At 40.2% G+C, this 17,435-nt stretch overlaps 1 protein-coding gene across 1 annotated transcript; it reads left to right on the top strand.

Moving 5' to 3' along the window:
• The first annotated feature begins 4,353 nt into the window (after positions 1–4,353).
• LOC103454364 (1-acyl-sn-glycerol-3-phosphate acyltransferase 2) lies at positions 4,354–17,221 on the top strand. The gene is made up of 11 exons (XM_008393960.4): positions 4,354–4,988; positions 5,497–5,619; positions 6,088–6,127; positions 6,246–6,319; positions 6,593–6,652; positions 7,811–7,888; positions 15,076–15,234; positions 15,428–15,553; positions 16,145–16,237; positions 16,445–16,531; positions 16,632–17,221. Exons 1-11 carry the CDS (start codon positions 4,908–4,910, stop codon positions 16,869–16,871), a joined length of 1,161 nt encoding a protein of 386 aa, XP_008392182.3. The 5' UTR covers positions 4,354–4,907; the 3' UTR covers positions 16,872–17,221.
• Positions 17,222–17,435: the final 214 nt, after the last annotated feature.

Genomic DNA, 17,435 nt, shown 5'->3' with positions numbered 1-17,435 from the left:
ACACATTTCATCCAAATCAATGCAAAAAAGCAGCATCCTTATGCAAAAAAGCAGCATAGGATGCAATGCAAGTCATGAGCCAACATGGAATGGCATATTACATATACAGCCAACAGACTTCAAAGATTTCAAACAGGAAAAATGACAACCTTTTTTCCTCTCTTTTTCTGTGTGGGCCAAAACCTCAAGCAATTTCCATTTTTTTCTTCATTTTTCATTTTTTTTTTCCATTTTTTCCCTTCCCTTTTCTTCTTGCTTTTTTAGCTTTATGCAAACGAAACTTCATCAAACGTAAAACAAAACAAACCAATTCAACTCGGGGACTAGGGTTGGCAAGGAATTAACAGTGATTAAGGGCAGTAAAGGTTCTGGTGGGTGTGGTAGCGATTTAGGTTGTGGGTCAGGTACGGGTCACTGCGAGGGCGTGTGGAGGTTGATTAGGTGGCTTGGCGGCATGGATGGATTCAGACGGCAAATGTGTTGGGTTTTTGGTTGCAGCGACAACATGCAGATGGGAATCTAGTTTCTAGTTAATGGTCTAGTGCGAGATGGTGGTGGTGCACATCAGGTTTGGTATGGTCGAGAGCAGTGGGCAAACAGGATCTTGGGTCTGGATGTGGACAACGGCAGCTAGTTCATGTGGATTCCGGCAAGAGGCAAGGTGATTCAAGCAAAGTGTTGTAGGCTACTAGCAACTAGCGAGAGAGCTAGGAACCTGAGGGTTTTGAAAACTATTGAAATTACACAAAATTCCTTACTAACAGGTGGTTAACGGGTTTCGTGGGTTCACCATAACTGACCCGTTATTTAACGGGTGATTAACGGATTGACCCGTTAACCACCCAACCCGTTTATCACCCACCTGAATACTAATTTTAACGGGTTGGGTCAGGTCGGGTTAAAGGGTTGGGTTGAAAATGCCAGGCCTAGACGTGGCGCCTATGTGGACAATGATTGGGCACCACGTGTCATTAAGGGGTCCACGTGGAATTTTTTTTTAGAAGGGGTTCAAAAAAATTTTCAAAATTTCAAAAAAAAAAAAAAAAACCTTGTCTTCTACCTCCCCCAACCCCCCGCACCCTCTCCATCTCTTATCCCCCCGCACCCTCTGCAACCCTCACCTATCCTCCATCCATTCTCTCCTATGCAACCCTCATCTCCTCTGATCCATAGCCTGCCTTAGCTTCCCCTAAATTGTAAAACGTATGCAGCCCAGTCCCCACATCGGCCTAGTTCAAACCCTTCATCATTCTCTCCTCCGTACGCAACTTGTCTTCTGTCTCTTTGACCCACTCGAGTTCGGAATTGACCACATCAATGTCGGCGAGGTCATATTCGTTATAGAGAGCTATGATCTCGCAATGGAGCTGAACGGCCTTAGTGAGATCAAGGCGCTCTTGATTGTCGGAGGCGAGGGTTCTGAGCTTACTGGAAAGGCGGATGGCTCTGATAGAGCGGTGGAGAAGATCAGAGAAGGCATAGAGATTTTGGAGCTGATGGAGTGGTGGAGAAGATCCAGGCGCTAGCTAGATTTGACATCAAGGTCACCGTCGACATCCCCAACGAGATCCTCTCCTTCGCCGCCAAGTCTCAGTTTTTCGCTACCAACTAGGTCTAGTGAAACATCGTCGCTTACCACCCCAACACCTAGATTGAAGCTTTCGGCGTCATCAATGAGGTTTTCGTTGACACCCACAACACCACCAAGTTCCTCATCCGCCGAGTATTGACCGGCGGGTTCTCTCCTCCGTACGTAACTTGTCTTCTATCTTTTTGACCCACTTGAGTTCGGAATTGACCACATCAATACTGGCGAGGTCGTATTCGTTGTAGAGAGCTATGATCTCACAATGGAGCTGAGCGGCCTTGGTGAGATCAAGGCGCTTGGGATCATCGGAGACGAGAGATCTGAGCTTATTGGAAAGGCGGAAGGCTTTGATGGAGTGGTGGAAAAGATCAGATGAGGCATAGAGATTTTAGAGCTAATGGAATGGTGGAGAAGATCCGGGCCCTAGCTGGATTCGACATCAAGGTCACTGCCAACATCCCCAACAAGATCCTATCATCCGCCGCCAAGTGTCAGTCTTTTGCTACCAACTAGGTCCAGTGAAACGTCATCGCTTACCACTCTAACACCTAGATTGAAGCTATCGGCGTCATCAATGAGGTTTTCGTTGACACCCACAACACCACCAAGTTCCTCATCCACCGGGTATTAACCGGCGAGGGAACCCCCTTGAGGCCCAAAGCATATTTGGTGCGGTTTTGTCACATCCCGGCCCAGGGCGGATCATTTCCTGGGCCTGCTCCACCACCGTAGCACGATATTGTCCGTTTTGGGCCTCGATCACACCCTCACGGTTTTGTTTCTAGGAACCTAGAAGCAACTTTCCAGTGGGTCACCCATCATAGGAGTGTTCTGGCCTCCTTCTCGCTTAACTTCGGAGTTCCGACGGAACCCGAAGCCAGTGAGCTCCTAAAAGGCCTCATGCTAGGTAGGAATGAGAATATACATATAAGGATCACTCCCTAGGCGATGTGGGATGTTACAGGTTTGCAGAGGTGAAAATGGATGGTCTTACGTGTTGCAAAGATAATGGAGGGATAAGGGGGAATGAGGAGAGAATAGAGGGTGGTGCAGGTTGTAGAAGAGAGAATGGATGGAAGGGGTGCGAGTTGCAGAAGAGAGAAGGGAGGGAAAGAGTGTGGGGGGTTGGGTTTTTTTTTTTTGAACCCCTTCTCAAAAAAAAAAAAAAATTCCACGTGGACCCCTTAATGACATGTGACGCTCGATCATTGTCCACATAGGTGCCACGTCATTAGTTAATGACAGACTTAAGAGTTTGACTAACAGATGTATGAGACTGTCCCAAAATTAACACTTTAGATATGACTCTGGGATGAAAAAAAACTTGATGTACTAAATGTTGAAAACCACGAAACATGAATGTAGTAAATTGAGATTTACCCTGTATTTAACATGTTGTAAAGACATAATTTTGTTATGACACAACTTAATGCATTGTACAATTTTTATAAATTATCGTATTGTTTGTCAAAAAATTAATTGCACGAGCATCTCCCAACCAGTCAAAGAGCCAACAAGATTCTCTCCAGATCCTATTGATCTGTAAATCATGTTTGTTCATCGAACATCGTGCAGTCAGCTTTTATCAGATATTGTTTGTGTTTAATTTTAAATAAAAATATTTAAAATGATTTTTGATCTCACGATGTACGATGAACGAATATAATTCACAAATTCTCATAATCTTCGTAAAGATAATCAGTCAAGAATCGGAATTCGTCAAAGAAAGTGTGAAAGGATTAGAGCGTTGGGATTTGTGCTAGTAATTGTGACAGGTGACTGAAACTTTACTCTACGTGCAATTAGGCAAAAAATAGTTGGGCAGCACCAGCCAATAGGACAGACAGCGAAGAAATGCACCAATTTTGTGTTCCATCTCGTAAAAATTATTTAATAAAACAGTTGAAAGTTGAAAGTAAGGTCAGAGACGAATAAATATTTAATGTAATTATTACAACACTATCTAATCATTGAGGCAACACATGCTGTGCACGTGACTTTCCAAGTCCTGCACTGCAGTCTGCAGTTGAAGTCTAGAACATGAATTCTCTTGATATTTTCAGATTGACATAATTAATTTTGTCTTCAAGATGCTCTTCATCAGTCGGTTTAGCTGCATTTAGTCTTTATTTAATTGAAGGCCATTTCAAGTTGATTTACACTAATGCGTGAATTATATGTTAGTAGTGAATTTTATACTAATTTATGAAATTGCTGTTTGAATTATCTCAAATTTGTCATATTATGACTTGCTGCGAGTGAATTAACGCCTCATTTTAAATATCCTATTGTTCACTTCAAAAAATATATCCTGTCGTTTAGAGAAAAAAAAATTATCTGCAAAATCAAAGGGCAATGGGTTATGTTCTCATATTAAACAAATAGCAACCATGTTACCAAATAGTTTTTAAACAGAAAGTAAACATCATCAATCTTGAAATTAAAAAGCTGATGTTTAAGATAAGTAATGGTAATTATTTTTTTGTTCATCAGATTTCTACTTTATTATGTTTAAGATAAGATCGATCGGAAACCAAATTGTTAAATCACTTTCATTTTACTAGAGAAGTGTTTGAACTCTTTATTCTCTTGAAAACAAAAAAAACACTAGAATCTAAAACAAGAATTCGGCTATTAATAATGCGTGTGCGACTCTCTGTCATTGATTCGACGTAAACAAAGCTTACATGCACTAACTACTGAATCACTTACAAAAAAACACTTTATATGCATCAACATATGTCATAAAACAATCACTCTCGGACGTCGACAAGTAAACCAAGCACCTCTCTTACGAATTAATATCCCTAACACTATTTCGGAGTTCAACTTATTTGGTGACAAGGCAAATAGATGTGGGCCATTGGACCCACCATCCCCATCAACATTAAGATTGAAGCCGACGTGAACCAACCGTGTGATGCCGACAAGAGGATGCGGTTTGTGATCAGGCCAAGGAAAGGAAGTCAGCAAAATTAATTAATATTTACAGTTTTCTGTCGAATCCAGAAAAACCCATTTCTCACACAATGTCCCCATTCCCTTGAATTGTAAATCATCAACGGCTCTCTCTCTCTCTCTGTCTCTCTCTCGCTCTCGCTCGCGCATTTTCACAAACACGTTGCGCGGTCACAGCCAGTGCCTGAGTTCGTTCCAGAGATACTGCCGCGTAGGCTCGCTCGCGCGTCCAATTCGTTTGAAGTCCTGATTTAATTCAACTTTGATTTGAAAATTTTCGTTTCGTTTGCTCTGGGGCACTTGGAAGTTTTGAAATTTGTGGAGAAATCGATTCGTTTCTCTCTGTGGGGTTTTGGGCGCCATGGCGATTGCAGCTGCAGCAGTCATCGTTCCACTGGGCCTGCTCTTCTTTGTATCAGGCCTCGTAGTCAATCTCATTCAGGTGCACCTGGCCTCTTTCCATTCATGGGTTCTGGATTTTATTTGCTTATTGCCTAGATTTGGTTTTGTTTTAGCTCAGTTTTGTGTCTTCTGCCATCGATTTCTTCAATTTCTGCGTGAATTCCACGAGGGTTTTGCTTCTTTTCGTTTAAGTTTCATGGGTTTGTTGTTTCTCAAGTAGGTTGTTTGGGTAGGGTATGCCTATATGCTTGCCTGTGAACATAGGTTTTCTTTCGACTTTGTACTGTGACCTGCAAGCTTCGTTTGTTTGTGGAGAACGTTTCGGAAAAGAAACGAAGCTTTCAAACGTTTATGTTAATCTTACATGCTACCAAACCCATTGAGCTCATTTCGTTTACTCAGAAACTGAGTTCCAAATTGAGATTTTGGAGTTTACTTTTGTTATCTCTTTCTGTTCTATTAGCACATCAATTGTACGTGTACATTTGTGCACGTGTGTGTGTGTCCATTCTTTTAGTCGATTTAGCCTAATTGGTCTGTTGTTTCAGGCGATTTGCTTCATTCTTATTCGGCCGCTGTCTAAGAATACATACAGAAAGATCAACAGAGTGGTGGCAGAATTGTTGTGGCTCGAACTCGTGTGGCTCATTGATTGGTGGGCGGGTGTCAAGGTACTAGTTATATCCCCCATATCTTGTGATTGTGAATATTTTGATTTCTCTAACTTCCTTAAATGCAGTTGATTTATTGTACGCTGAGCACTTTTAGGTGTATTCCCACTTAATATGCCAGCTTCTAACTATGTATTTTTTCAACCAAATATTTTTCCCTACAACCCTTATGGACCAATGGTCAAAGTTATTGCTGGGTTTTGAAAGATTCACGGCAATTATTGTTACCACAAGAAAGACTAGAAGGTGTAATTCTGAAGGAGAAAAGTAAAACATGTTATCAAATTTTCTTCTGATAAGCTTGTATTATAAACCCCTGAAATGCGTAGCAATTGCTAAAGGAAGGCTTAGTACTTTAAATCATAGTAATAAAGTGAAGGACAATGCTTATGACCTGGTGTAATATTTACTTTTAAGTGTCTTGAGATGAAAATTTGAGTCATGATTAGTTAACCCTTTTTGTTGCAGATCCAAGTGTACACAGACCCTGAAACCTTTCGTTTAATGGGTAAGGATTAAACCTTCTCTTTTGTTTGAAGTTTCTTTGTCATTAGGACTATGTATGTATTGCTCTTTTCAAAATTATGTAGGATAACTTATTTAAATGCATGTTTTCTATTTTCTAGGTAAAGAACATGCACTTGTCATATGCAATCATAGAAGTGATATTGATTGGCTTGTTGGATGGGTCCTGGCTCAGGTACAAAGTTTATATATCATGCTTTAATCAGATGCATGCACAAATACATTTAACCAGACAAATAATGTTTATATTTATAAAAAATAATGCCCATACTTATTTAGTTTTTGGCTTTTTGAATTACATATACTCATAGAGGCACACAAAAGTTACATTGAAGACTTATTCACATGTACTTGTAAAAGAGGACCACTGTTTCAATTTAGACTTTTGGTTCCATATGGATTTATATTCTCTTTATACTGATGTTTTAAATGAAATTTACTTGTGCAGCGGTCAGGTTGCCTTGGCAGCACCTTAGCTGTAATGAAGAAATCATCAAAGTTCCTTCCGGTATGTTCCACCCTAAGATGCCTTGTCAGTATGTGTAGATGAAGCTATAAGGCACCAGCTGTTAAGTTCATAATATGTGTGTACGTGTACGTGCATCCACATATGCGGGAATATTCTCTTGTCAGAAACTATGGCAATACATTATTGATAGAATGTGAATCAGGACCATTGATTACGTTGATTCTTGCTTGAATGTTTGGCCTAGATCGTAGTTTGCCAACAGAAACATCTTATATTGACTTGCCACTTTGTCTTGACAATAGAATATTCCATATATACAAGGCCCTTGCGTGGAGGAATGCAAAAAGTTGGTTCCCTTGGGGGCCCACTCTGTATGTAGTTCAGTATCTGAACTTTCTATCTTCTATACAATCCATTTAAGAATCATCCTGTAGATCATTGAATGTACAGAAATGGCTGGGGAAACTTAACCTAAGCATTGATCATTAAGGCATCTAATCATGATCAAATAAATAAACCAACACAATGTTTCTGGTAAACCCCAATTGATTGTAAATGATAATCAAGTGGTTAGGTGGTTTTCGATTTGGCTGATTTGACAAAGATGATTTTTGAATGGAGACTAAAAACAACAAATGGTTCAGATTCTGGAGCAGCAGCCGCAAGAAAATTGGAGGGCCTTGTATATATACATATCTTTAATCAAATGAGAGTAATTTAGAACCTTAACAGCTTAGTTAAGATTTAAAAATTTAGAGTTTGCGAGTCTGTTAAGGCCATTAGTTATTACTAGTTGAGAGTATAAAAGGTCGTACCCAGTGCACAAGGCTCCCGCTTTACGTAGGGTCTGGGAGAGGTGAATGTCGGCTAGCCTTACCTCCATTTATGGAGAGGCTGCTCCCAAGTCTCCAACCCGAGACCTACCGCTCATGGGCGAAGGCACTTGCCATCGCACCAAGTGCGACCTCTTACTAGTTGGGAGTATCAATATTTAATTTCAGATCCTATTGTAATATTACAGATTTTTTATTTTTATTGTTCTTATTTGATTTAATCCATATTATTCATGAATTCATTGGTGATTTTGGTTTTTCCGCAAACATTATCTTGTGGCCCCATCATACTTAAGCATTACCATTTACCTTGTTCTTGAGGGTTTACTCCTTGTCACCAAATGGAATGCCTTTATACATGCAGGTCATAGGGTGGTCAATGTGGTTTTCTGAGTATCTCTTTTTGGAAAGAAGCTGGGCCAAAGATGAAAACACTTTAAAGGTATGGGTGCATATGTTGTATTTGTACAAACATTATACTCTATATGCACAATATATACAGGCACGCATTAATTTTAACTATAGACTTTTCCTTCTCATGAATCTGTAATGGAGCATCTCTTGTCATACTCTTCTTCAATTTGATAAGAAATCTGGACATAGATATCCAAAATATGTTCATGTATAGAAGTGAGGTTTTGTTGCCAAGCTAAAGAATCAGCAGGTTTTTAATGGTTGCGTAAGTAGTTTGATGGAATTTTTCCACCAAACGCTCATTGAATTCTTTATTCGAGCCTCTAATAAAAAGAGTTTTCACATTTCTTCCAAGAGAGGCTACCAAAAAAAATTCTCGTAGTCATGTAATCAAGGAATGCTTCTGGTTGTTGTCTCTGTAGGGATCAGTAACTTTCAATTCTCAAACATCTCCCCGAAAAGTATAGGTTTTTTCCTTGGGGCTGAAGATGACAATCGTGTTTCCATTTTTCCTCAATAGCTATTTTCCAATTTCTAGTGAACTAATTCTTTATTCTTTTTCAAACAACTCAGTGAGTGTCTACTCATTCTTCCTTAACTCTAGATGAAAGTTGTGCACCTGTAACCATTTTACTTGAAGAAACAAGAGAGATTGGAAGAAATAGGTAGAAGGTGAGCAGTTGCCTATAGTTATTGTGGATATAGATGGTAGAAACTCTGTTAATTAGAAGATGTTTAGATAAAAGAAGATTTGGAGTTGCTATTTCTCCAAGGTACGATGGGGAATAGTATATAATAGGATGGTGGGTGTGACTGAGCAGCATGGGGTTGTCAGAAGGATGCTTTGTGGATGTGCTGTTTAGTCCCTCTGGTGGTGGGTGTGGTTAGAGAGGAACAAGATAATTTTTGCGAGGAGGAAGGGTGCAATCTAGGATAGAATTAGACTACTTGCTTCTCTCTGGGCTTCTTCTGTCAAAGTGTTTAAGAATATTCCTTTTAGTACAATCTGGGATTAGCTACTTGCAACTAAAAGGAATAATCCCAAATAAAGCAGAATTTTCAATAACAGGTTCATTAGAACCTTGCTGTCGCTACTGCACAACATACCTTTAGTACAGCCCAGAATCCATACTACCCGTTGCCCAACTTTAAATAATCTTATCTGGACTCTAGAGTGACAACAAAGAAAACTAATGAAAGAAACAAAATTCTGGAAAAAATTGAGCTCCTTTTATTAGTCAAACTACCCTAATACCCTAATCATGATGGTAAATCAGAATAAAGCTCTTAAGAGTTTGTAAATAAGCTTGAACAAAGATATCCCACTTTATAAAAACAGCAAGATTTTATTGTGGTGAGTTGGTGAATGAGGTGGTGTTGAAAATCCCGCACACTAGACCTTGTTCTTAAATGTAACCAATGGCAATAGACTAAACTAGCAAATATTAGAAAACTTAGAAACACACAAGAATTATACTAGTTCGGCAGAACTTTTGCCTACGTCCACTTGTGATTTCACTAGGTAGAGAAATCACTGCTCCTTTGATTAATAATAGAGATTACAGAACTTTTGCAAACCCTAGAACTAATCTCAAAACTCTTGGCTGTCTGGCTGTTTTCTCTCTCTTAAAAATCAGCCTTGCCGCACCCTATTTATAGACATAGGGTTGGCTTACATGTCCCAAAGCTGATTGAATTCCTATTTCTAAGTGGATTAGGAAATTACACTTATCCAAATCCAAATAGACTTCTAGAAATCCAAACCTAAATTGAATAAGGAAACTGAAATTCTTTCCTAATCCCTCTAGGACAAGAATCGGTATACCTCTAGGTCTCCTAAAACAATCCTAAACCAACTAGACTAGGACATATTCGACGAGCCAAAATCCTAACAATCTCCACCTTGGTGAGTCAAACCAAGTCTTGATCGTTGCACCCTAGAGTATCTTTGAACCTTCTTGAAGCAGCTCTGGAAATCTTCAAGAGTCTTCACCTTGGCAATCTTCTTCTTACCTCATTGCACCTTAAGTGAGGAGGTGCTTCTCCTTAATCAATCAAAGAGATTGATCAAGTTCAAGCAATGCTTGAACTTCTTGGCTGACACTATCTTTGTAAGGAAATATGCGGCATTGTCATCCGTACGAATCTTTTCAATACAAATTTCCTTAGACTCCACCCAATCTCTGATCTGTGTTACCTCGCTTTAATGTGCTTTGATCTTCCAGAAAAAACCTGATTCTTTGCCAAGTGAATGGCACTTTGACTATCACACTTCAACTTCACACAATCTTGAGTGATTCCCATTTGACTTACCAAGCCACTAAGGCAAATTGCTTCCTTTCCAGCTTTGGCCAAAGCAATATATTCTGCCTCTGTGGTCGACAAAGCTGTAATTGGTTGCAGTAGTGCCCTCCAACTGATTGGTCTTCCTGTGCATGTAAACACATAACCAGAAGTTGACCTTCTCTTGTCCAAGTCCCCTGCATAATCTGCATCCACATATCCTAACACCCCTGCACTTTCCTTTTGCCTCTCAAACATAATCCTTTGTCGCCAAGAACCCTTCAAATAACGTAAAATCCACTTTACTGCATCCCAATGTTGCTTTCCTGGATTTGCCATGTATCTGGAAACGACACTGATTGCTTGAGCTATGTCGGGACGTGTGCATACCATTGCATATATGAGGCAGCCCACTGCATTAGCATAAGGCACATTCTTCATTACTTGTTGCTCTTCCTCGGACGTAGGACACTGTTGCCCACTTAACCTGAAGTGAGCTGCCAAAGGAGTCGAAACTACCTTTGCTTCTTGCATGTTGAACTTCTCAAGAAGCTTCTAAATATACTTGGCTTGTGATATCCAGATCCTTCCAGCGGTCCTATCTCTCTGAATTTCCATGCCAAGGATCTTTTGTGCAGCACCTAGTTCCTTCATATCAAACTCCTTGCTTAACATCTTTTTCAAGTCTTGAATTCTAGACTTGTCTTGACAAGCAATTAGCATGTCATCCACATATAGCAATATCAATATGATCATCCCATCTTGGAACACATGATAATACACGCAACAGTCATATAAACATCTTCTAAAATTGATTTTCAGCATGAATGAATCAAACTTCTTGTACCACTGTCTTAGAGACTGGTTGAGGCCATACAGGGACTTCCTTAGCTGACATACTAGGTTCTCTTTCTCATATTCAACAAACCCTTCTGGTTGAGCCATGAAAATCGTCTCCTCTAGATCTCCATGAAGAAATGTTGTCTTCACATCTATCTGCTCAATCTCCATGTCATGTTGAGCTGCCATAGCTAAAAGCAATCTGATAGAAGTATGCTTGACTACAAGTGAAAAGATCTCATCATAATCCACCCCTTCCTTTTGCGAGTACCCCTTAGCCATGAGCCTTGCTTTGAATCTCACGGCATCTTGTTCATGTAGTCCTTCCTTTTTCCTAAATACCCACTTGCATCCAACTAGCTTTCTGTCTTTGGGCTTAGGAACCAACTCCCAAACAAAGTTCTTGTAAAGAGACTCCATTTCTTCTGTCATAGCACTTATCCAACTATCTCGCTCATCACTAGCTATAGCTTCTCGATAAGTAGTCGGATCTCCTTGACTAATGTTAAGAGCATAATTAACTTCGTCTTGGTCAAACCCAAATTTGTCAGGCTTCTTCTTGTTCCGATTAGGTTTGTGTAGTGCTATGCATCTTTGGAATGCAGGTGGATTGTTGGTTGGAATTCGAACCCTTTGGGATGTCTGGCGGATTGGAGTGCCTTCGATCTGCCCTGTTTCTTGCTCCACCTGATTCCTAACTGGTGAACGATGCTGATGCTCTTCTTATTCCTCAAAACCATCAGATTCGGCCTCTTGCTCAATTTGCTCCACCTGAGCTTCTTCTTCATCTAAACTGATTAATGGAATCTTTGTTGCTTCAATTTCAGCATCGTCCGTCTTCTCCCTACTGCACTCGACTTTATTAAGAGGCATGGTTGTCTCATCAAAGACATCTCGATTGACAACCTTTTTCTTGTTGAAATCCCAAAGCTTGAAACCCTCAACTCCTTTATCAAAACCTAAGAATATGCAATGTGCAGACTTCAGTTTGAGCTTGGACCTTTCATCACTTGGAATATGTGCATAAGCACTACAGCCGAACACCCTGAGCTTGGAATAGTCCACCGACTTCTCAAACCATACCTCTTCTGCACTCTTAAAACCGAGAACTGTAGATGGTGACCTGTTAATCAAATAACTTGCATGATTAACAACCTCTGCCCAAAAACTATCAGGCAATCCTGCATGAAATCGCATGCTCCTCTCTCTCTCCATGAGAGTTCGGTTCATCCTCTCAGCAGCTCCATTTTGTTGGGGATTCTTCTTTACTGTGAAGTGCCTTATGATGCCTTCCTGCTTGCAGTAATCGGTGAACTCATTATTTGTATATTCACCTCCATTGTCACTTCTCAGGTACTTGATCTTTCTTCCAGTTTGATTCTCAGTTTCTGTTTTCCATTCCTTGAACTTTGCAAAAACCTCGGATTTCTGCTTCATGAAATAAACCCAAACCTTCCTAGAAAAATCATCCATGAAAGTAACAAAATACCTTGCTCCACCATTTGATTTAGTTGGTGCAGGGCCCCAAACATCTGAGTGAATATAGCTGAGTTGCTCCTTGCTTCGGTTATCTACACTGCTACTTGCGAATGATACCTTTCTTTGCTTTCCGAGAACACAGTATTCACAAAAGTCCAGTTTGCAAGATGACACGCCTTCCAATAGGCCTTGCTTGTGTAATTCTTGCAACGCTTTCTGGCTTATGTGCCCGAGCCTATGATGCCAGAGTTCAGTTTTGTCTTCTACACTCTGATTTATAGAAACAGTTGCTCCCCCGACTATAGTGGTCCCAATTAACTTATACAACTTATTGGGTTGTAGGTCACCCCGCATTACCACTAGCGATCCTTTGGTTACCCTGAGTCTTCCTTTTTTAGACTTGTACTCATAACCGGCCTCATCTAAAGTACCCAAGGAAATCAAATTCTTTCTTAGTCTAGGGACATACCTGACGTTCCCCAAAGCTCGTATCATCCCATCGAACATTCTGATTCGAACGATGCCGATTCCTCTTACAGGACATGAAGAATTGTCCCCCATTAAGACTTCCCCGCTGCTGACTTCTTTGTAAGTATCGAACCATTCCCTTACTGCACACATATGAAAAGTGCATCCGGTATCCAAAATCCAATTGGTGAAAGCCTTGGAGCCTGATGTTACTGAAAGAAGCTCCCTGTCACTCTCATGCTCGGTGACTGCACTAGCTGAACCTGAGCTTCCTTCCATCTTGGCTTTCTTCTCTTTCCAAATCTTGCAATTCCTCTTCCAATGATCGGCTGAACCACATTCGAAGCAACCTTCCTTCTTTTCCTTTTTCTTCTTGGATTTTGACCTACCTCTATTGCTGATTTTCTCTTCCTGTCTTTTCCCGCCCCCTCTCCTTGCCTTTGGCATAAAGGCTTTGAGAGCTTTCAGTTATATCATCCAGTTTAGCATATGACTGAAGAGCTTGAATTACGTCTTCAAGCTTCAGGGACTCTTTTCCAAACATTAGAGTTGTTCGAAAGTGCTTGAAAGACGAAGGTAGAGACCTCAGCAAGATGATAGCCATATCATCATCTTTGTAAGTTTCTTCGACCTTCTGAAGATTAGCTATGCAATTCTGGAACCTGCATACATGATCTTCAATATCACCTCCTTCTTCTAGTCGAAGCCCGAATAGTTCATCCTTTAGAAAAAGTTTATTGGACACGGTTTTGCCCATATAAACATTCTCCAACTTTTTCCATGCTTCCTGGGCAGTCATCTTTTCAGTGATGTGTGACTGAACTGATCTTGTGAGATGGATCTCGATGGAACTCTTGGCCTTCTTGAGAACCTTAGTCCATGCTGCCTCTGTCATGTTTTCCGGCTTCTTACCATCGAGTGCATCATCCAAATCCTGTTGTATCAGTACGTTCTTCATCATCATTTGCCAGTCCGTGAAGTCATCCTTGCCGTCAAAGGGCTTTAATGCAGGTCCTTGATCCGCATTCATCTTCCCTTTTGACATCGTAGAACACCTTGATCCTAGCTCTTGATACCAATTGTTGAAAAACCCGCACACTAGACCTTGTTCTTTAATGTAACCAAAGACAATAGACTAAACTAGCAAATATTAGAAAACTTAGAAACACACAAGAATTATACTGGTTCGGCAGAACTTTTGCCTACGTCCAGTTGTGATTTCTCCAGGTAGAGAAATCACTGCTCCTTTGATTAATAATAGAGATTACAGAACTTTTGCAAACCCTAGAACTAATCTCAAAACTCTTGGCTGTCTGGCTGTTTTCTTTCTCTCTTAAAAATCAGCCTTGCCGCACCCTATTTATAGACATAGGGTTGGCTTACATGTCCCTAGACATAGGGTTGGCTTACATGTCCCTAGACATAGGGTTGGCTTACATGTCCCTAGACATAGGGTTGGCTTACATGTCCCAAAGCTGATTGAATTCCTATTTCTAAGTGGATTAGGAAATTACACTTATCCAAATCCAAACAGACTTCTAGAAATCCAAACCTAAATTGAATAAGGAAACTGAAATTCTTTCCTAATCCCTCTAGGACAAGAATCGGTATACCTCTAGGTCTCCTAAAACAATCCTAAACCAACTAGACTAGGACATATTCGACGAGCCAAAATCCTAACAAGTGGTACTGACAGTGGGTGTGTGGTCATTTCATTGTGTGGGAGATCTTTAATGTTCTTAGGTTGAAAACAGATTTAGGTTGACTGACTAGCTTTCCTCATCTCTTGCTTTTGATGGCTTCTGCTTGGTTGTTTCTTTAATCGGGTGAAGCCCAGGGACACGTTGTCCCCTCTGTTGTATTTCTCTCTTTTCAATGAAGTTTTGTTTCTTGTAAGAAAAAAACTTTACTAATTTCATCTATGTGGTCATGTGATGAAAAAATTACAGTGGGTGAAACTTTCAACTGAATGAACAGACAATTATTGATTTATCGATTTAAGTGCCAGAGTTTTCAACTCTAGGGACTAGATATTGTCACAGATTTAAATTTTAGGGTGTTGCTGAATTTGTTTTGCAATGTATATACATGTTAATGCGTCTACTTTTGGAGTAACCTTGAATCTTGTGGTAACGTATCCTGCAGTTGGGTCTTCAACGGTTGAAGGACTACCCTCAGCCCTTTTGGTTGGCTTTGTTTGTAGAAGGAACTCGTTTTACACAGGCCAAGCTTTTAGCAGCACAAGAATATGCAGCCTCAACTGGGTTGCCTGTTCCTAGAAATGTTTTGATTCCTCGTACTAAGGTAAAATTCTTACTGCATCATCCCATGATAAGGACTCAGCAATAATTATTTTTGTGGAATGCCTTTTCCATTCCTTGCTGGTTAAGAACTCGCCATCAGCAAAAGTACAATGTTTTGGAATCTCCCTTTACGGGACCATTATTCTCTATCACACTGTGGTCTGGCATATCTAATCAATTCCTGTTTCTTTCAGGGTTTTGTCTCTGCAGTAAGTCACATGCGCTCATTTGTTCCAGCCATCTATGATGTAACAGTGGCTATTCCTAAAGCTTCACCTTCACCAACAATGTTAAGACTCTTTCAGGGGCGACCTTCTGTGGTAAGCCTACCATAGTTCAGGTTTTAAAATAGGCTGTTTAAATAATTTTGTATGTATGTTGTAGCAATAGCATGTAGGTTTGGACATTAAATTTATATGTTGTAGCAATCTGGCATTTTTGCGCAAGGCATTTTAAGAAAGATCCGTCCAGATCGTTGTGATGTGATGTGCAATGCAAGTAGTGAAACTGTCTATCATTCTCTTATTCTGTGGTCTTGGGTCACTAGTTGACATGTCATTTCTTCACTGTGTGTTCTAGCTGAGGAAAAAGGGCATAGGAAAGTGTTTTGTGTTATGCAATTTTGGACATTGTTGGTCAATTGGTTCTACCAGAATCTTTGAGGGGTCCTGCTTTTCTAATATATTTCCCGTGGGTAGTAGGAAGTGCTTTATGTCATCGCTGGATGTCAACTACGTAATTTGAAGTTATTCTCCTATCCTGTTATAATGCTAGATTTGCGTACTCCAGTCATTTGATTTTCACTTTGCTTTACTGCTAAAATGATACAAAATGGGAGCAGGGTTGTGCACTGTGCTGCCTTTTTTATATTTGGGTTTATATAAACTTGCTTGATTGCTACTCTCTTGCAGGTGCATGTGCAAATTAAGCGGCATTTAATGAAGGAATTGCCCGAAACCGATGAAGCTGTTGCCCAGTGGTGTAAAGATATCTTTGTGGCAAAGGTGGTTGCTATATTTTATATCTTATGTTGCATGGTCTTGTGTTCCTCGCATTTCTGTCATCATTCAAAAAATAAAAGGAAGAAATGAAGACGATTTTGCATAATATATTCTTGAAATAAATGAAGTTGCTAATCCTGTTTTCCTCTCCAATGATTCATGTACTAATCTTCGCATTCTGTATCTTCTTATTTGCCTGTCGTACACTAGGATGCATTTTTGGATAAACATACAGCAGAGCAAACTTTTGGCGATCAAATATTGCAACCTACTGGTCAGCCACGAAAGTCTCTTTTGGTGGGATACATGCTCTTACAAGCCTTTTTTTTTTATTAGCGTGTATGTTTTTTCCTCTATATTTGTGTTACACGAGGTGTTTAACTTTTATACCGTGCAGGTTGTTGCGTCTTGGTCATGTCTACTTATTTTGGGGGCTCTAAAGTTCCTCTACCGGTCTTCACTTCTATCCTCGTGGAAGGGTATTGGGTTCTCAACATTGGGTTTGAGCATTGTTACCGTCCTTATGCAGTTCTTGATTCGGTTTTCTCAGTCAGAGCGTTCAACCCCAGCCCGAGTGGCTCCAGCCAAGGACAATAGCAAAGGAGAGTCTTCAAGCAACCTAGACAAACAGCAATAGAGTACAGCTCGGCTCCAATGTCTTTTACAACCGGGCAACTTGTGATTCATGTGGCTTGTGTGCTTTCTCACCCCTGCCTTAAGTTAGTGAAGTTCCTTCGCTGTGCCGTGGTGCCCCTTTGATTTTGTAAAACGCGTATTATGTATGCCCATCTCGATTCATTAACGGTTGGTTGATTAGGTCAATTTCTGTATGGACTCCGAAAAATGGCTGTAGCAGCACTTCTAGGTCTAGAAATCCCCTATGAAATTAAACTTCCTTTGATCTTGTTTGTCAATTTTAATGTCAGAAACCCTTCAAAACATCAGCATTTGGGACCATGGTGAAGCTATGGACATTTTTACTTTATAGCTCTTCTGTATAATTTTTCTTTTTATTCATTTATGGTTTAGAGGAAAATTTGGCGTGTTGAAATCTCTTCCCTTTTTTGCATGAAAAATGTGCATAAGAAAACCAAGCAACATCAATACAGGCTAGTTGAACCTCTTCCCTTGATGGTCGGAAAGCTCTTCAATAACAAATTTTAACATGGTATAAAATACCGAACTTGGTCGGAAAATTTAA

This window comes from Malus domestica, chromosome 12 (assembly GCF_042453785.1).
Source record: "Malus domestica chromosome 12, GDT2T_hap1".
In the NCBI taxonomy this organism is placed as follows: domain Eukaryota; kingdom Viridiplantae; phylum Streptophyta; class Magnoliopsida; order Rosales; family Rosaceae; genus Malus; species Malus domestica.
Note: the sequence above shows the minus strand (reverse complement) of the source record. Positions and strands in the feature narration are given on the sequence as shown.